The sequence below is a fragment of the Gavialis gangeticus genome, unplaced genomic scaffold (assembly GCF_001723915.1).
Source record: "Gavialis gangeticus isolate Ggan-Ray unplaced genomic scaffold, GavGan_comp1, whole genome shotgun sequence".
Taxonomy (NCBI): domain Eukaryota; kingdom Metazoa; phylum Chordata; order Crocodylia; family Gavialidae; genus Gavialis; species Gavialis gangeticus.
The window spans coordinates 93,601,408-93,622,121 of record NW_017729031.1 but is presented as its reverse complement, the minus strand read 5'-3'; the positions used below and the strand labels follow the sequence as shown (position 1 = coordinate 93,622,121).

At 41.0% G+C, this 20,714-nt stretch overlaps 1 protein-coding gene across 7 annotated transcripts in view; it reads right to left on the bottom strand.

Annotated features, from left to right (window-relative positions):
• The window catches only part of FN1 (fibronectin 1), a 96,126-nt gene that overhangs the window by 41,182 nt on the left and 34,230 nt on the right, over window positions 1–20,714 (bottom strand). For 3 of the 7 annotated variants that reach the window (XM_019523387.1, XM_019523388.1, XM_019523384.1), the window contains exons 16-30: window positions 20,439–20,567; window positions 20,235–20,324; window positions 19,436–19,630; window positions 17,680–17,952; window positions 13,457–13,723; window positions 11,207–11,301; window positions 10,416–10,584; window positions 9,811–9,897; window positions 8,573–8,764; window positions 6,046–6,321; window positions 4,799–4,981; window positions 3,601–3,690; window positions 1,960–2,229; window positions 1,023–1,139; window positions 349–513 (exon numbers count right to left, since the gene is read on the bottom strand). In XM_019523387.1, coding sequence (XP_019378932.1) covers window positions 349–513; window positions 1,023–1,139; window positions 1,960–2,229; window positions 3,601–3,690; window positions 4,799–4,981; window positions 6,046–6,321; window positions 8,573–8,764; window positions 9,811–9,897; window positions 10,416–10,584; window positions 11,207–11,301; window positions 13,457–13,723; window positions 17,680–17,952; window positions 19,436–19,630; window positions 20,235–20,324; window positions 20,439–20,567 — 2,598 coding nt within the window. The remainder of the gene's footprint in view (window positions 1–348; window positions 514–1,022; window positions 1,140–1,959; window positions 2,230–3,600; window positions 3,691–4,798; window positions 4,982–6,045; window positions 6,322–8,572; window positions 8,765–9,810; window positions 9,898–10,415; window positions 10,585–11,206; window positions 11,302–13,456; window positions 13,724–17,679; window positions 17,953–19,435; window positions 19,631–20,234; window positions 20,325–20,438; window positions 20,568–20,714) is intronic. The other 4 variants (XM_019523385.1, XM_019523389.1, XM_019523391.1 and 1 more) reach the window with 2 other exon arrangements.

Sequence of the window (20,714 nt, the reverse complement as noted above, 5' to 3'; positions counted from 1 at the left end):
CAGACAGCTAGTCTAAAAACTAGAGAAGAGCCCAGAGGGTTACGCAGTCAGTGAAGAAGACAACATTTGCTTGAACATGTCCTGCAACTCTGATTTCATGATTATGGAGGCTCCTCTCAAGGAACAGACCCACAGCCCCAGCGAATTTGTTTAATCTTATTTTAATGTCCCTCCTGCTCCCTACTTCCAAAAAGCTTCCTTCCCGCTTCTTCATGTTATTCACACAATAGGACTAAATTAATTTGAGAAGTAATTTCACTGAAGCCAAAGGACTACTAATTCAGCCCATTATTTCCAACAGAAACTAAGCAAATTATGAATTTTAATAGAGTTACATTAAAATCTTACCTATTTTGTACGTAACAGTGACTGGCTTGCTGCTGGCAGGACTGTCTCCACGGCCTGTTACTGCATACACTGTGATGGTATAGTCTACTCCAGGCTTAAGGCCACTAATGTTAGCATCAGATACGGAGCCAGGCACTGTAAACTCCTGGACAGGGCTACTTCCACCTAAGAAGGGCATGGCAGGAAAAGAAAATCTCAAACCTGTTGCTATTACTCATGTTTTAAATACAAAAGCAAGAGCAGATCCAAAGCCCACTGAATCAAAAGTTAGGGAAAGACTCCCTTTCATTTAAGTGAGCTTTGGGTTAACCCAGGATGTATTAGTAAACACTTCTTTTTTTTTTAAATCTTGAACCAAGAGGCAAAGGAGACCTGTGCTGAACTTCCACTGCCTGAAGTGTCTAGAAGTGATCCTTATTTTGGAAAATGAAAATGATTTACTATCCTTTAAAAGATATGCCATTATAGTATGCCACTTATTTGGTAGTCTTCTTGAAACATATATGCAAAACATCACTTCATAATTCAGAGCCACGAGAACATATCATAGAATCAGAAAAATCATATCACACATTGCAGTAAAAGTTGCCCTTAATCTTTGCTGCAGCCTTAAAAATACTTAAAGCTACAATATCAAAGAGGAGTCATGACTGGTAATATTAGGGCACTCTAACCTGTTTCACCATAGGTGATCCTATAGTATCTCACTGTCACTGCTGGAGCATCCCAAGAAATCCTTAGGCTTGTGGGGCTGGTGGGAGTAACTTCCAAGTCCTGTGGAACATCAGACACTGGAAAAGACGTTAATCAATTTAGTAAGGAAGTTTAAAAAATATTTAAGACCAGCTGGCTACACATTCCACCTACCACCGTGTAGACTGTTGATACTAACAAATCCTTTCAAAGCCCAGAGCTGCATGAAGTCAAAGGGCAAAGAGCCAGAAACCAAAGCCTATTGACCCCAAAGGGAAAAAACTTATTTCGACTTCAACATTGATTGGATTGAGCTCTAAATGTTTACCCTCCTGTGAGAATATCTAGATGAGTGCAGAGGTACTCAGAAAGCTTATTTCTGAAGGATAATATCAACTAAGGGAGGATTTTGAAAATCTCATAATAAGGTTAAGGAGCGAGGCTCCAATATCCTTCTGACTCTACCAGCCCTGGAGTTGTAATGGAAGTTACCCGGGGGGTGGGGGGGTGACCGTCCTTTCCTCTTCTGGGCACCATATCAAAGGTAAGCTTTAATTTCATTTACAATAAAAGAAATATGGACATTAACCACATTCACTCTAATTAACATTTTGCCTCCTTAGAAATGTCTTTGCAAGATAAAATACCTTGCCTCCCAAGAAGACAAATGTCTTACACTTCAGTTGTGATGCAAAGCCCACAAAATCAGTAGGAGTCACCTCACTGATATCAGTAGGCTCGGCATCAAGTCCTTTCTCATGCTTAGCATTGCTTTTCTTTTCTAGCAAACTTTCCATTTTACTGTTGGTCACTCAGTGATTTGCCAGCCAGCTGGAAGGACATGGTTTAATAGGAACAACATAGTCAGCTGAGAGAGAGATTCACTCTACATTTTATCCAACTTCATTCCAAGCTTACCTGTAGATTGCTGGCCGACCAAGGGCAAGCTCTCTTCTCTGCCATTGAAAGCAATAATGCTGACCACATATTCGGACCCGGGAACCAGGTTAGTGAGTGTGATGGAATTCCGAGAAGGTGGAATACGGTCTTCCTTGGGTCTACCACCACCATGCTCCAACTGGTGTCGAACTCTGTAGCCAGTGATGGTAGCACGAGGAGCAATCCAATGGATGGTGAAAGTGTTCGCTGTTATATCCGAAAAGTCAATGCCCGTTGGGGAATCAATACCTGTTTTCCCCATCCCAAAGAAAAGGGAGATTTAGCTCATTAGAACAACATGTTTGAAGGAAAGAGAATGCTTTGCCTGCCTACCAAAGTAATTTTGTAATCCTGGCTAGCGCTGTAATAGCACTTAACTCAAGCCATAATGCCATTCAGCACTGGAATCATAAATATGTAACACTGCCTGATCATACAGAAATGTAAAAAACCACAGGAATGTAATTGTAGAAAATGGAATCTATCACAGCTTCAGTCCACATTTGCAGTCCTCTGAACTTAAGATAGCTGGCAGTTTTAAATGGCAGCAGTAGCTGCGGCTGCCTCGCTTGCTGCACCAGGCAGTGTTTGCTGCTGCTGCCTGCCTGGAACTCACACTCTGAGCAGCCCATACGCGGCAGTGGCAAACACTGCCCAGCATGGCAAGCAGTGGGGTCACAGCTGCTGGCCCTGAGGCGCAGCTCTGACAGGCAAGCCTGGAGCCAGTGCAGGGCCCAGGCTGGCAGTGGGGGTGGGTTACAAGCTGGTGCTGAGTGTGGGGGAAAAGCGGCCTCTCATCCACCCCGTGGCCAGCACCCCACACTGCAGCCACTCAGAGCCCGCATGGGGCTGCCTGTGCCTGCTCATGACAGCCCAACGTGGGCTGCGAGTGGCTGCAGCGGGAAGCGCCGGGCACGGGGCAGGTGAGGGACCACTTTTTCCCGTGCTCTTTGCCAGTTCCTTCCCTGCTGCGAAGTAGGGCGTTGGGGCTGCACGCTGCCCCCCCACCTGTACCGCAGGGCTGGTGGGCACTGGGAGTGAGCAGGTGCAGAGGGCCCACACCCGTGTCCTGGGGCCAGTGCTGGCAGGGCCCAGGGCAGGGCTGCAGGAGTACAGGGTCCTGGCCAGCAGGGGCTCTATGGAGCCGGGCCAGTTCACCCCTCTCCCTGCTGGTGCAGCCCAGCCCGGCTCCACAGACCCCTGCCAGCCTGAGCCCTGCTCTGGGGCCCACTGGTGCTGGTCCTGAGACATTGGTCCCAAGATGGTGACCAGGGGGCAGGGCACCTGTCAGGGGGTGGGGCCACCCATGTGGCCCTCAACAACTTACCAAAACTGGCAGCCCTCTGCCCAATATAACTGCCTGCCCCTGCTCTGAAACCACTAAAAATCTGGCCCTTTGACCATAATGGGAATTGAGAATACCTAATATTTTCTGAACTAAGGGCCTGCAGCCTTAGTTAAATGGTTTTGGGAACTCCCTCTCTCCAACAGCATGACAATACATGTAAAACAATAATAATTTGAATGATTTCATTAAATAAATCCCAAATTATCACATTAACGGGTGGTAAATGGAAGGGAACAGCAATTGGCTGAAGTGTTCCAGGCTTCCACACTTACCTGTTTTCTGCACACCAGTCAAAGGGACACTTTCATGTTGCTCAGAGATGCTATAGACCTTCACCAGATATTCAGTGCCAGGCAGGAGATCTGAAGGATTGAAACATGGCAGTTTAGACACTCACAGTTACTAGACTCTCAGCTGCAGTTGCAGCTTCTTAGACGGAATGACTGATCTTTGCTTATCACGTAGCTCTATCCAAAACCAGAGTCTCATCCATAGTTAGAAATTCGAACCCAGGGGAAGCTTCAGCATTTTCAGAAATGGCTTTTTTGGCTCACTGGAATCCTTAATCTGTAAAAAGCATTAGTAGTGGGTCCTCCCTCCCCAAGGGCATTGTTTAGTTTGCCATACAACCTTTCCGTTCAGCTCTGCAAATATAGTTATACATTAAGCTAGGTCACTGACTGATGTAAACTGGTATTGCTCCACTGATTTTCAGTGAAGATATTTTGATTTACATCAGATAAGAATTTGGCTTTTTATATTTAGAAAGCACACAACCCACTTACATTGTTTCTAGGGTAGGGAAGGAATAAAGTACTTTTTTTGTATCAAGAGGAGCAAATTAATTACAGGGTTAAAATTTCAAATGGTGCAGTTATTTCTTTTTCAGAAAGCTACAGAGTTAATGAAGCAAAGCATCATAGTCCTTGACTTATCAAGAAAACCTTTATGGGTTTTGACTATAGCTTAGAACAATGAGCCAAACCACCGGGCCAAATCAAATCTATGGTCAACTTGTCCTATTCCACTGAAGGCAATGGAGCCACATCAAGTTATTCTCCATCAGAATATGGCCCCTTATATTTATTCCAATTCATTTCTTGTTTTTGCCTCCTCCTTTGGAGTGCATCTCTAATAAGGAATTTGTAACAGGGTTGGAGTTCTCAATTTATTCAGAAGCTTGATCACATCTTAATAGGGGTTACTTCAAACCCCCAATTCACTTTTCATTTGCAGTCAAGTAATCACGTTCCTTCTATTCGTGACTACACAATGTCCCTGTTACAGGCAACAAATATGTAGCTGGAAACAAGCTGGGGGTGGGGGGACAGGGGAAGGAGCTCAAGCAGCTCTCCATAAACCACCAGCAAATGCTCCTAAGACCACCAGAAATCAACAGATTTCAGCCTGAGATTTGCTGCTGGAGAAAACTGTATTACATTTGGTTGGACTCTGCAGTTAACCTCTTACTTTGTAAATATACTGATCTGTCAGTGGGTGAAATGGTCAGCTCTGCAATATCTTCCTCATTCTTCACTGGGGAGTAACGCACTAGGAAACTGCTCAGGACAATAGAGGTTGGAGGAATCCAGGCCACTCTCATAGCATCGGGACCCACGCTGGTGAAGCTCAGGTCAGTTGGAGCAGGAACAGCTGTGGGCAAAGCATTTTTTGTTAACATTCTCTGGGAGGTAAGACTGTGCTCAGGCACAAGTTCAGAAAATCTACAGAGAAAACATCTCATGCAAAAAGAGGCTACTGTGTCTGACCCATGCAAACATACTCCTAAGTTACATTTGGCTCCACTATGGTTAAAAAACAGTTTTACTACTGTCAGGCTCCTTTAACCTCTCAGCAATAATTGATATTTCAATGTATTCTGCAGAGCTAATTTGAAAACAAGGCAGCAGGTCTATAATATGGCCTTTGCAGCTGGTTCTCACATTACAGCTATGAAGAGGCTTAAGTCGCCGTACAGCAGCCAATAGATGAAAAATTCTTGTCCAGATGTTATACATGCATGCACAAGGGAGGAGATGGGATATCTATTAATTTCCTACAACTCTACAACTACTTGTGTGTGAGGTTCCAGAACATAGGCAGTTTATGCAAACATGACAGGGTTCCATGCAAAAAAGTTTTTGACTTGTCTTCTGCCCATGCACTAGAGAGAAGGACCTTGACAGAGTGACGTGCCTGTCACTAGCGCAGGCTCAGGGACCAACATTTCTTATTTACCTTTTAGGACATTGTTGAAAGAGTCATGCCACCACTGAAATACAACATTAACTTCTCAATTAACCTGCCCAGTGAGAAAGTCAATGGACTCTCTACTAAGTCACGTCTACTGAATGAATCCTCTCTTTGTGGATCTCATGTTACTTTGCAGATTGCAACTCAGGATATTTGGAGATCATAAACTCAGATTTTGCACTGTCAGTGAATCCAACTGCAACCTGAAAATCTGAGCAGTTAACTTGAGTAAACTCTCAACTTGACAGTTATTCTGCTATGTTGGAATGAAATCCATGGACAGAATCAAAAAGTGCAAACTGCATATCAACCCTTATATTTAAAACAGAAGCTAGGCCTCATCTACCCTGTCCCATTACAGTGAGTGGCTCGATTCTTCCTGGAGAAAGCCCCAGTTGTCCCAGCAGCTAGTGACAGCATGAAACACTGTCCATGTTGCAAACACAGAAGACTTCAAAATTCACCCGTTTGCTGTGTCAGAGTGGTAGGGGCGCTCTCTCCACCATTAATAAGTGTGATTACACTGATGTCGTAATCAATGCCCGGCTCCAGGCCTGTGACTGTGTAGTATCCTATTGAGGAGTCCACAAAATCTTCAAAAATAGGGACACTTTCTCCTCCTGCAACTACTGTGATGCGGTAACCAATAATGGTGGAGGAGTTTAGCGGGGTCCACCTCAGGCCGATGCTCGTATCAGTTATATCAACAAAGCTTAGGTCAGTGAGCTGGGGCACTTCTACTGATTTAAAGAGCAAAAGAGAAAGGCAAAGACACATTGAGGCAAAAGAAAAGAGGAGGGAAAAAAATAAAGCAGTGTTCATCAGATTACACGTATTAACATTGAAATGTTAAAGCAATTAGGGTGATGTGGCATTTTTCTCTTGAGGGCCCAGTTGTGCTAATCTTTCTTATATTCAATAGCACAGCACAACTCATGTATGACCAGTTTTACAAGGGTAACTCCCAAAGAAAATCTCAGCCTTACTTGGATTTACAAAAGTGCCTAAGCAGGTAAAGGGATGGCACAACTGGGCCCTATGATTTTTGTTCATTTGTTTTGTTTTATGACTATCTTTAAGGCATACCCAATGTCAGCAATTAAAAAAAACCCTTCTTCTGCCAGCTTATATATGTGTATGAAAGAAACTGAAATATTTTAATTGCCCCTCCAAAATGAATTGTTCAGTTCATAACATTATCTATCCATTTGGAATGTAAAAATAATCAGCGGGCCCAATTTTCAGTTGATGAAAACCCCTCTAGCTCCAAATGAAGTTAGCTGCTGTTAATTGGTATATCTTTATTAACATAAATGAAGCTACAATAGTTTCCCAGCTGAGATGTGGCCCAGTATTCCTAAAGTTCCACTGTTACAGCTGCAGCACACATGCTAAAAAAAATCCCACACTTGGAAGCAAGAAAATGTTTTACTTGGAAAAAACTAAGTGGTTAAAAATGGGCCTTTCTAGGTTACAGATATTCCATACAAAACTCACAGCATCATCATGCTCAGAAAGTTAATCCAGATATTCTAGATCTACTTGAATGTAAAAGTTTAGAACCTAGGTAGTTTATTCAAACATTATGAAGTTTCATGCAAAAACAGTGTCATGTGACTGACAGAAATTGACTTAGTTTCTTAACTAAACCATTTTAATCTCCCCAAACCAAGCCACTAAATTAGGATTCATTTTAAATATCCTTCAAAATGTATCCCATGTTTTTGCATGGCTAAGGCAGCTGTGAAACTTATTCCTATAGACATCACAACTTTAGCAAAGCCACTCTTTTCTAAGGATTAGACTCAACAGAAATTGGGAAATTGGCTTTGTCTTTAATCTTATGGGTGCCAAACTTCTATTGATATAAAGTGACATTTTGACTCCAAAGTCAATACAACTATGCTACTTTAATCCAGCAGAGAGTTTGGCTTGATAAATTTAAGAGTGCAAACCCTGAGTCAATGGGAATCATAGGTGCTCTCCCCATCTCAGGATCTGACCCTAGTAAAAGACCTGTGGCTTATTAGAGTCATTAGGTGGAAAAGAAAATATGGGATAAAAATGGTGCAAAAGGGTGTTGTATTTGATAACAGAACATTGCAATATTGCTCAATTTTGAAAAACTATCATTTTACAGACTAAGTGCAACAAAATGCTCATTTCCTGTAAAATTTCTATTTATCCGCATGAAGTATATTTTCCATATCACCTCGAAAGAGCAATAAAAGACACAAAGGATGACATTTTAGTACATCTTCCAGTAGAGGATGACACAGGGTTAAAGCTATTATTGCTTTAATTATTACAGTACTGCCGCCTTGGTTACCCCTGAGAGCATATGGCGTCCCAGTGAAGCATAGAAATTTTAAAGCAGTGTTAAGAGCCAAGCATTTGCCATACATAATAGCTGGCATCATTTCAAGACTTTGCAGAAACAAAACAAACAAAGCCCTTGTCAAAGCAAAATGAAACCAAATCCTCCAGAGAGTTGAATGTTAATTTTACTACTATGTCACTGCAATTACAAAAGGAAAGTTCCAATGTGACATCCTTGCAGGCAATGAAGAGTAGTATAGAGAAATAAGCTACATTTACCTGCCTTGTTACTTCACTTATTCCAGGGAAGAAATAACCTCCTCTTAGATCCTTTCAGTAGTGCATTACTTCCTTCCTTTCTCATCTCAACCAGTGCAGCTCTGCTGATTAGAGTATTGTGCAGCGGTCGTTCTAACCCACTTGGTGAAAGGGTGTATAGTAGTCCCACTGAGCTAACTTCCCTTCCCGTTCCATCTACACATGGCAATGAAAGTGGCTCATACAGAGGAGTAAAGGGGTTTAATTTGCCCCCTCTGTCACCTGCCCTATGTGTAAAATGAATATCTAAAGCTGCAACCCTCCTCCAGCAAAGTCAATATGTGTTCTGCATGCTGGCTTGTAGGGTCAGCCTACTGCTGTAATGGTTGATGCCACTCCTTGTCCTTTTTTTACCTTGTGTGATGGTTTTGGAGATGGGGATGCTTTCCTGGTTGCCCTTGACTGAATACACACTGACATTGTATTCCACTCCAGGGCTCAAATTTTCAAAGGTGCAGTAAGTCTGTTCTGCACTGACCATTTCTTCCAGGGTGTAACTTTGCTGTCCACTGGTAGGAACAGTGGTAATTCTGTACCCAGAAATACCTTAAATACATAAAGCACAAGAAGAAATCAGTTCATGCTATATTTACTCAAATCAGGCATATATAATTACTTGTATCTTACCCTCCTGATCATATCCAAACTCCTGATCCTGGCAGGCAAGTACACATTCATTTGGAGTTAACACAAAGAAAAGTTTCCAAAGAGCTGCCCAGTGGAGACTTAGCTGAGCAGTTCCCATAGGAATTAATGGGAGATCCATGCTTATTCAGGGGGATCCAGTGGTAGAGAGGTTAAGGCACCTTGCTGTGGCACCAAATGTCTAAGTTTGACCTTTGCTCTGGACTCCTGCCAAAGTGGAGTTACTTATAAGTATATATCTGATCATTTGCCAGGTGATCAAAGGCAGACAGGATGCTAATGACATAATTCACTTGTGTGATGGTGGCTATGGAAGCTGACATGCCTTAACCATGCTAGGTCAAGGGCCACTAGGGTCAGGGGACACTTGACTTTTATCTGATATGATCACTCATTCCAGCACTTTAACTATTCACTCTCAGGGGTTCAAGACAAATTTCTAGTAACATAAAAAAGGCCATATTTATAGACCCGGGATTGGATTTTCTAAAGTGCTCAGTGTTGACTTAATTGTTCTTGTAGTAGTCAGTGATAAGAGTCCCATTGGCCTCAATGGGAGAAAGTGAGTGCTCTGGAAATCCCACACATGCTTTCCAAGGCATACACCTAGATTTTACTGCCATAAATCCTCTCTTTTCTTAGTCTGTTTTATAACTGAGGGGAATATTTGAACAGTTTCTTCAAACTCCTGCATCAACTTAAAACCATTTCCATTATATTTTGAAAAATAATTTCATATGGAATGTAAGGCAGATGGGGAGGTGGAATATTTGTACTATACCTCATTGTATTTCAATGTAACAAAGTTAAATGGCAACAAAATGTTTATTTGGTGACCAGTTAATCAAGTAGGAGCTGCTTTTAACAGGAATGTAATGCAAGTCAGTGTAATTACACTTGACTTAGGCTGATCGGATGGAAAGCAATTTGTGCCTATATGCAATTACCTGGAGTGGTACTTCTATCCCAGGATACAGTCAGGACTCCTGTGTCTGGATTAGGCTCCAAATGAAGGGTAGTTGGTGGGGACAATGCTACAAGAAACCAAATAAATGATTAGTAGATAATTCAAAGAATCATTATTTCCTTTAATGAAGAAACCCTACTTCCTTGTTGTGATTAACTAAACAAATTGATTATTTCAGAACTGTTCTTGGCTGTCCCCATGTATTAAAGTAAAATGGCATACCTGTATCAAAGGGAAAATAAATGAGACTGGGGGAGACAAAGGACAGGACATAGGGAGACAAATACCACATTTGAAGTCTTTCCATTCATGCCAACTGGAACTGGATCAGGCATATACATTTCAATGTTCTTTATAAGCAGTCAGTACCATTTGTCTCATTAACTACAAGGAGGAATTGAGGAACAGAGACATGCCTGTGGTAGCAGAGGTAATACTGCTAGTCAGTGACACAGGTGACATGACACTAGAATCCCGATGTCCCTTGTCCCAGTCTAGTACTTTATCCCTGAATAAATTAGGGATGAAATCAAGGCAGAGTACAAATATGGAATGTAATCAAGGGAAAAATCAGAGGTGTCTTACGTGTAACTACACTGTTGATAATTGGACTCTCTCTCTCCTCGCCATCCATCAGGACCGAAATGCTGTAGATGTATTCTACTCCAGGAGTCAAGCCAGATATGACAATGCTACCAGATTCAGAAATCACCTCCCGTGGGGCTTCTCCACCTTGACTTGGTCGCACACCCAGCTGCCAAGGGGAACCAAGTTTGAAAAGTCATGTCTTAGTCTTGCATACTAACAAGTTACGTCCTTACAAGCATGCTATAAACCTCTTCCCCAGTGACCCTAGCATGGGTCTGCATATTTCATGCTAATCATTAACAAAGTAGTTGTGGGAAAGCTAGCTTATGTTCAATTCCATCTCTTACACAAAGGACACAAATAGAGTACACCTCTATAAACCAAGGGGAACATGATGCCACATACCAAAATGTGCTGATGCAACCTCACTGGGCGATAAGAATAAATCATCAGGGTGCTTCATAAATGGGCTCACTCCCACTCACAGAAGTCAAATGAAAGACTCCCACTGAATTCAAGAGGCCTTGCACCAGGCCCATTTCAGGCATCACTTACTTGCATAAATATTTTAATCTCTGAATAGTCACTCCAAGCAAGGAACACAAGGCACTTATAACTGTTATACTCAATGCTATCATATTTGCAACTACATCTTTTCCCAGGCTATTAACTTCAACATAGCTCATGACCATTACTTCTTAACTGATCCTATTTGGGTGACAGCTACTATAATTAAGCAATGGGGGAGGGGAGGGGAGGGGAAGAGCCAAGGACTTTAACTTTCTTACCTTGAAACCAATTCTTGGTGCAGGTGTCCAGGTAACCACAATGGATGTTTCTGTCACTTCTGTGTGATAGGGAGGGATTGAGCCCACTGGCTGCACTGTGAAATTAATTAATAAAAGGAGTTCATATTTAGCAATACTCAGACAGGCAGTCACAGAAACCTGTGTTAACACACTTCTCATTCTACAGCTGCTCAGTAGAAGATAATGGTACAAACACTAATGCCTTACAATGTGACTTTCATGATCTTATTTTGGCCTTGTGTTTGTTCTCTACAAAATTAAAATCACAGAACTGTAATATTGTTTCATTTGTGAAGTATACTTTTTTGGGGGAGGCTGTCAATATTTGCTTTGCATTAAAATCTTTCTTTTAAAGTTCAAAATCTGGCTGCAAGTACATCTTGTGGTCAGACTTAGAAGCCTGGGCTTTTTTTCCCCCTTCTATACCTAGATCAATTACAAAATATACTATTTTCCCAAAAAGTAAATTCGAAATGTTGCCAACTCTTGTGATTTAACTCCAAGTCGCTGGTACCCTATTATGATTACACAAGGATTTCAGATTTCACTTTTGAAAGTAAGTTTCTAGCCCTTGGAGTTGCACAGAAAGTTTAAGCACATGAGTCCTAAAGGTTCCCATCTCAAAAGGCAAATATAAAGAAACTAATGTATATTTTAAAATCGCATACTTTGAGGGACCGAGCAATGATTTTTAAATGCTGAGAGCTAGCAACAATGAATTTGACAACCAATTTGTCCAAAAGCTCAGTTGTTTTTGGTGGTGCTGTGCAGAGAAATCAAAATATTAGGGTTTAAAAAAAGATACCAGTTGGGCACAGGGCCTCATGGAGCCTCTCTTTTCCCAGCCATAAGTTTGGGAAAGTATGCTCTCCTGGGGAGGGTAAATATACTTACTGGCCCAACAGGCAGCTTCTTCCATTCGGGCCCTTTATCTACAATGTCCCAGGCCAGTAGTTATGACTGCAGTTCCCTCCATTCATCTCCCCTGCTCAAACCCAAAGACACTCCCTTGTCTCTTGCCCTCAGCAGCATCTTCACTCCAATATGGAAAAAGGTAATTCAAACCAAGTTTGAGGAGCTTTATCAAGCTCTGTGATGATCCCAACCAGATGCCAGCTGGTAGGAGTGTCACAAAGAAACCAAAGCTCTTGATTAGAGCAGCCTCAACCCAGAATACCTCTAAAGAAATCATCAGATTTACTTTGAATTGATACCAGTGTAAATAAAAGCAATACATGGCCCACTGGTCCATACATGTGACCCAGATTGGACCCCTCCACTCAGCTGGATATAAAAGGCCATGCTGTGTCATAAGGAGGAAATGGATTCCACTTAACAGAGTCTGTGGAGCAATTACATCTTTGCTGTAAGGTCACTTAAGTTAATAGTGTTTCTCCAAAGATAAATGTAGACCCTTTCTTCTAACTTTGTATTTCTTTTCAAAGAACAACTTGAGCTCCTTTGAACAGAGGATGTGGCTCTCAGCCTGACCAACGAGGGTTTTTTTCCCCTGAGTTTTGTTGGTTTATGTAGCAACTTCACCATAAAATAAATCCTGAATCATATTATTTGTATTCATATCTTATTCCTTCTAAAAGTATTTTAGGTTTTTAAGGAACACATATTAAGCCTGTATTGCTTTGGGGAAAGCCTCTTTTTATATTTTTTCATATCAAACAGCAGAAATAAAAGGGACAGAGGGCAATATAATAATATATCATACTTGTGTCTGTAACTATAAAAAGTATCCAATCTTTATGAAATGATACAGTCCAACTGCAGAAATACTACCTTTTGATTTTTTTTTGCAAACTTGTGAATAACTTTTTTCCCACTTCCCTGTGGAGAAAGTCTGATTACAACCATTTTTACCTTTCATTTAGAATTTTTAAAATCCAACCAACAATTCAAAGATGCCACAAGAAAAAGTGTTACATTTACCACCCTCTCCCCCATTTTTTTTGGTATCTTATTGTTGAAAATTGAACATGTTTTTGTTTCTTCAACATTTTAAAACATTTTGTTGAAAATTTTTGAAGATGAACCCTTTTCTGTTTCTGCCAGAATTTCCCATAGGAAAGCACCTAATTTCTTGACTGGCTGTATCTAAACTTTATTTCAAAGTATCCCTTTAAAAAAGCAAACTAGAACAGCAACTCTCAGCACAAACCCTACAGCTTTGAAGCCAGCAGTGTTATCAAGCAATGAATAGGAATCCATTGTGCTTACAAGTTGTGAAGACCCCAGTTTCTCTGGTGCTTTGCTGGTTGTCTTTCACTGCCACAAGGTATACAGTATATTCAGTCCCAGGCTTCAGGTTCTTTAATAGGTACTTAATGACAGATGGTCCCACATTATAGTTCCTTGGCTGGCCTCCTCTCGTGGGACCTACAGTCAGTCTGTATCCTGAGATTGGAGCACGTGGTGAGGTCCAGGTCACCAACACTGAAGATTCAGTAGTATTGACAAACCTCAGGTTGGTGGGGGCATCAAGTTCTAAAAAGGAAAGCAAAACGAACGTTAGTATTTCTGATGAGATAACAACACCCTGCTGCTGCTGCTAATTTCGAAATACGCCCGTCATGATTTTGAAAAACTAGGTCCTAAAAATAGGTTGTTAAATCCATATCAACACACTTAATGAAGTGGCCTGATTTTTAAAACTGTTGAGCCCAGCAGCTCTTATTGAGTTCATGATTGTTTCTGAGTACTTAGCAGATTTCTTTAATCAAGCTACTTAGGGTACATCCAGACAAGTGAACGCATGTGATCTGCAGCACCTCAAACCTGTTTGTGGGGCTGCAAACTGGACTTGGTAAATGTGCAACTGTGAGCTGCACTGCAGATTTGCAGCACAGTGCCAAAACTTAATACTGGAATGTCCCCCTATTAAAAAAAAAATGCTGCAAAAAGCAGCATGGCACAAGTGCACCACCAGAAATGGAACCTGGCTGTCCAGAGCCATGGTCTGGCTGCTGGCCAGGCTCTGTACAGCCAGATCGGCATTGCTGCTGCCCTGGGAGACCCCCAGAGCCTCAGGTAAGGCTGCTAGGGCCAGCACAGGTGCTGGCCTTAGCCTCCCCTACCCCACTCAAGACAATTTGTCACGTGTCAGGGAGCACATGCAAGGGCATGCCCTGGGGCACAAAGCAATGGCATAAATGTGTGCTGTTGATTTTTGTGCCCTTTGAAAATGTATGCCTCGCATCTAGAGACATGCCCTTAGACTCCTAAACATAGCTTTGGTGCTTAACTTTAGTTTGCCCTTGAAAAAAAGAAAAAAGAAAGAAAAAAAAAAATCTTCATTTTTTTTTTTTTTTACAAATACCAAAACACTTATTCTAAATTTAAAATATAATTTTATTTTAATTTAGAATTAATTTAATTTTAATGTAATAAATATATCATATTTCTGTGGAGGAATCACTCATCTGGTCTTCTACCATTGTCAGAATTTAGAGCCTGCTCTAAAGCAATCCTACACATGTTTGTCTCTTCTATAAGACTCATGCAAAGCTTTTGAAATAAGACAACTACCAGTCATCATACTAGCATTGCTTTTAACCTCATCCCTATGTCAAGAACCAGCGCTACAAAGTCCTGACGGCTCCAACAGACCAAAGTACCTAAACAGATGCTTAAAGTTATGCCTGTATTTAATATTGTGCCTGGATCCAGGTCTAAATGAATGGAACAGAGATGTTACCCTTGACAGACCATGTCCTTGTAAAAACTAAGGACCAGATTTTAAAAGATATTTCGCTGGCTAACTCTTATTGAAAGCAATGGGAGTTAGCAAATTCAATATGTTTTAAAAGTTGGCTCTGAGTTACAACCTTTTCTGTATCATGTTGTTAGAACCAGCACTTGTCAGAAAATTTCCATCAAGCCCTTTTTGATGAAAAATGGTTTTGATTAAATGGAAATTCTTTTGTGAGGAAATGTGGTTATCATAAAGCCCCAAAATAACAGTTTCAAAAAAGGTTTGAGGACTGTCTCCATCTAGAATATAAAAAGCTGGTTGAGGATAATAAATATAAATGTATGAAGTTGTATTTTTGTACCTCTACTACTATTCAGCCTTATTCCTCACACAAAATGGTTAGGGGGTCATATCTCATACGTAGATATGTATTCAGTTATCTGTTACAGAATTTGTTCTGTCAGCTCTGCTAGGGTTTTTCCTCACTTCCTTCTTCCACGTTAAAAACAACACACATGCACACTCACACACAATCAGTTTATTTACAGACCACTGTTTAACAGAAAAACAGAAAGGGAATCAAGCATGCACCGTGGGAAGACTTTTGCTGCTGGGTTTTATCTTGGGAACTCTGACTGCTTTCTTTTTCCCAGGACTTCTGCTTACAGGACACAATTTATAGCATACTTTCTGAAATGTGGTTTAAACAAAACAGTTAAGTGAATGATTGTAGCCTCCAAGAAAATAATTCCAGGCATTTGCTACTATGTCTGTGCAAAGCTATTCAATTGCCTATACTCAGCTCTGTATCCCACTAGGGACAAAATTTCCAAAAGAGCTCCATATCCATTAAGGGACCTCAATGAAGTGGGCCAGATTTCCAGAAGTACTCAGAACCTACTAATCTCCATTAAGAACAAACTGAAATCTGTAGGTCTAACTGGGAGCTTTGTAAATGCTGCTATGTGAGGTTTGTGTGGGTGGGCATGTGTTTTTAAAGAGCGAAGCAATAGCAGAGTAAAAGATTTTCAAAAGTGCTTTCTCGTGGGACTAGTGCTTCTAAGTTACAGACATGTTCAGAAAAATCCCAGTCAAAGCAGGGATTTTTTCTGTATCCCTGCTGCTTCCAGGGGGGATTGCTCTCAAGTATGCCATGCCCGCCTGCTCTCACTTGTCATGCCAACCCCAAAAAGTAAGCAGCGAAACTGTTCTGGGAGCACCCCTCCAGAGCAGCTCTCATAGCATCTATCTCCAATATGCTAAAGAGCAGCTGTGAAGCATGGTTTCTTTATCTCATTTCTAGATTTGGCACATGTGGACAGAGGCAGGCAGGTGAGGGATGCTCAAGTATGTACTCCCAGGACCACCAGGAAAGCAATGAAGACATACCCCGAATCCTCTAGGTGCTTAGAAAGCACCACTCTTCATGTCCAGGCATCTAAACTGTTTTGGAAACTTAAAAGATTTACAGACCTTCTGCTTCCCTGCTTTTAGGTGCCCTGAACCAAATTTTCAACAGTGTGAGCCCCTTTTCAAAATGGTAGCCTGGGAAAAGATGTAGTTGCAAATATGATAGCATTGAGTACAACAGGGGGTTAAATGCTTTTGAAAGGCTAGTCCAGGGTTAAGAGTAATATGAACAAACTTTCAAAATCAAGGACTGGACCTTACTCTAGCAACTTTTTGTAGGGTTGTGCAATACTCAAGTATGCATTTTCTGGATTCTTTCTTTGATCTGCCTTTCCTGGAAAAGCCTTTCTTTCTTTGATGTGCCCCTTGGAAAAGCGCTGCAAGGGGCACATCAAAGATGCTGAGCTCCTTTGAGTTCCTCTTAACATGTTTATCCAATACCTCACTCCTTTCTGTGATTCCAGAAAATAAGGAATTGCCAGATTTCCTCTACGTTTTTCTCACCCAAGGAGCCAGGAATTTTACACTGAACAGAAAGTAACATATGGGACTCATACTGCAATACTGTCACTGACAAACCTAGGACAGGGTTTGACCAGACAGGATTAGCATGGAACATTCACTCATTATAAGCCTAATCAAAAGTCCACAAAAAAAAACAAAACAAACCAACATGAAAACTTCCAGAAACTTCACTGTGATGAGAGTGAAAAAAAAAGGTATAATGAATGTTTCATAGCAAGTTAGCAATCTGCTTTGAACACACATTGTATAAATATAAAGTCCTGGATATATCGAATGTCGACTAATTCTGTGCATCCTGAAATACATTGTGGGGGTATCTGATAAAAAAAACCCTACAGGACTAACTTGGTAAAACCAAGACCCAGGGCACAAACCAAGTTCTCAGATGCACTGAAGTGATCACAAGCCAGGTGTGCATGTCAACCATTATAACTATGACTGGGGTTTTCAAAGAAAACTAAGCAAGGTCTGCTCCCACAGCAAACAGAAATGGTAATGTCTTTGAAAATCAGAGTCTCAGCTGTTTGATAGAGGAGAGCTCTAGGCAGCCCATAAATTGTCAGTCAATTTAAAGAATTTCAACTACATTAAATTGCTGGAAACTGCCATGAGAATTAAACTCCCATTGGAAAGCACTGGAGGAAAATAAATCTGCTAAAGAGATCAATGGTTGACTGACCGAATTCCCAGCACTGTACTTCTACTGAATGGGTGCCTCTTGGAGTAGAACTAAGTGTTCCATTTACATTTTACTGAAAGGGACCAAAAATATTCATTTCAACATTCTTAAAAAGCTTAAAGGAAAGATGCTTACTGGTGGTTTGCTCTCCAATCAATGGTTTGCTCTCCCTCCCATGGCTCACAGCAAAGATCTTAAAGACATAGGTTGTTCCAGGTAGAAGGTCAATGACCTCAGCAAAGGAACTCCTGGTAATAGGCAGTCGCTGTCCATGTTCACCAGGGAGGTGAACTGGGATCACCTCCACACGATAGCCAGACACAGCGCTCTCAGGTGGGGTCCACATGATGGTAATTTTGACATCAGAAACTTCCACAAACTGTAGATCTCTGGGTGAAGGAATATCATCTAACAGAAGAGATCAGTACAGCTAATCAGAGCATGTCCTCACTGAATGACAAAGGAGTCTACACCAGGATGGTGTGAACCAAGAAAAAAAGTGGGTGTTTACTGAATAATACAATCCATTGACACTGATCAAAACTGTTTACCAAATAGAGAAATGTCAAGTAAACCTTATCTTTAAAAAAATTCCTGAAAGTATCTGTGTACATCTGAAATGCCATTGAGGAGCTTAAAAGATTTTGTTCTATGATTTATATATGACATTTTGTTGGCACAAAAGGAAAAACTGAATAATCAAATGTACTAAGCAGCAGAATGTCAAGTTCATACAAACCCACAAGCTTGACAAAGTACATTCTAGGATTGGAAACAAGAATCTTTTGCAAATTAAAGGAAAGGATTTTGAAAACCTGCAGCAAATTCAGAGGGTCTATAATTAACTTAAAATCCAACATCTTTATAATTAAACAACTACTGGCTCCGATTCTGGTCTCGCTGAAGTCGAAAGCAAAACTCTCATGACTTCAGCATTGTGGGGCCAATGTGGATTCATATACTCAAAGCAGGTTTCCAGTTAAGACCTCTGTACAAGCACTGAAGCTGCATTAATGCTAGCCAGCACAAACTTCTGTAATTTTCAGAACAAATGGATGCCAAACCATAAAATCCTTGGGCCAACTTTATTCTTGGTGGATTCCCACAGTGAAAACATTATGCTTGCTACTTTCAAGGATATCTAATTCCCCTGCCAGTACACCAAATTCTAGTTCTTTTAGTATATTTCCTTTTGGTTTTGTTACTCAATCTAGCTGATCGCTTTAAAGTAATGCCATTTTTTTCAAGCTGATGTCCCTAGCATAAAGCCCCAATCCAGCTGATGTCAATAAAAGTGCTGCAAAATTTCCACTCCTATTGACTTCAGTGGAATAGGAAAGGACTTGGCCCCTGAGGGGAAAAAAAAAGCAAGCTAATTATAGCTAGTGGATCCACGTATGTGATCCAATACATTTGAAATGAATGGCCTAAATATCAGGGCAACAAAACACATTTTCAATAGTAGCAGCACTCGCACTCAAGGGAGCCTCTTTATGATGACACAGGAAGCTCTTACAGTTATCTTCCATATATGTAGACAGGATCCTACAAAACAAGCCAGTCTTTTGACTGGCCTGTAATCTTACCGTTAGGTATTAAGCCGTTGCTAATTAAAATGACTGATATTAAGTGATAATCTTTCATTAACATTTGACTTATCCATGTTAGTGGTTAAAGCTTATATATTCACTGAAAATTAGTGAGATTTACAATTAAATCCAATGTTGATTACAAGCCTGCTCAGAGCATTTGCAGATGCTAGATTTACAATTAAAAGTATACCCTCAGGTTCACATATTTCTTTCCACTTGGCTTCTTTGTGTCTCTTAGATTAATCTATAATATCTACCATAATATCTATAATATCACAGGGAGTGTCCTAGCTTTTTACCTGCACGTGGGACACCTGTGGTTTCCTGCTGGATAAAGACAGGAGTACTCTCCTGATTTTCTTCCACTGCATAAATGCTGATATTATACTGAACACCAGGCATTAAATCACTGAGGGTCACAGAGGTAGCAGTATCAGGCAGGTTCAGCTCAGTGCTGCTCCCTTCCACTGATGGTGAATAGATAATTCTGTAACCTAAAACAATGAAAACAGAGTCACCATTCATGCTCATGACAAGTTGGAACAAGGAATAGTGAACATTTTATATGAACAGATTTTCCCAGATGATCCAAATAACATGCCTGAATGAGGTTTGCAGCTGTCTTCATCTGAACCCCATCAAAAGTCAAGTTAGAGGCTCATAGTGGCCCTTTCCAAATATATCAGTCTCTAAAATGGGACAAAGCACATCTCTGGATAAGAAGACCACAGCATTCTGAAGCAGTGATCTCTGGGTAACAATACAGTCTCCAGTCTGTTGTGGGGATGACTTGGGGACAAATAGGGGACACATAGGAAGGACAGTGGAGTTGCAGTTAAACAAACCAGAACCTTAAAATAAACTTGCAGGGCTCTGTTTGTATTCCTCTCCTTGAAAACTGAAATATGGGCTTCAAATTATAAATTATAAACCCATTATAAAAGTGTTACATAGTCTTTTCAGCCTTAAGGTGAATCCTGCACTCCACATGAATTGCTCATTACCTCTGGTGGCCTCTGTATGTCCCTCTCCTTTTTCATGTCACGATTTGAAGATTCCATTGACATTTTCAAACAGAATCACTTAAATGAGACAGACCTGTAATGGGAGCCTGTGGTCTGCTCCAGCTAATGACAATTGAGGTGTCTTCCACACTTTCCACCGCGTGCTCTGGAGGTGCATCTGGTGCTATTTAAAGGAGTAACAAAGAAAAAAAAACAAGTGAGGCTGAGACATGACAATCTCCCTCTAATAAAACAAACACAGAATAGTGTCTTCGCCTTGGCTTTGGAAGCCACGTACCTGTTGTCTGTGAAGTGGACAGGATCAGGTTCTGCTCTCCTTCTTCTGAGATCTGGTAGACATTAACTATGTACTTGCGACCAGGAAGCAAGTCAGGGATGTTAACAGAGGTGGCTGTGCTTGGGAGATCTTTATGGCAGGGAAAAAAAAAAGAAAAGGCTTAGCAATCTAGCTGTTTGTTCACCAACTCCCCCCCACCCTCTGAAACATGAGAGGCTTAGGTTCAAGTCTAGTTCTGAGTGAAAATATTTGAAAAAAATGCGTTCGGTTTAAACT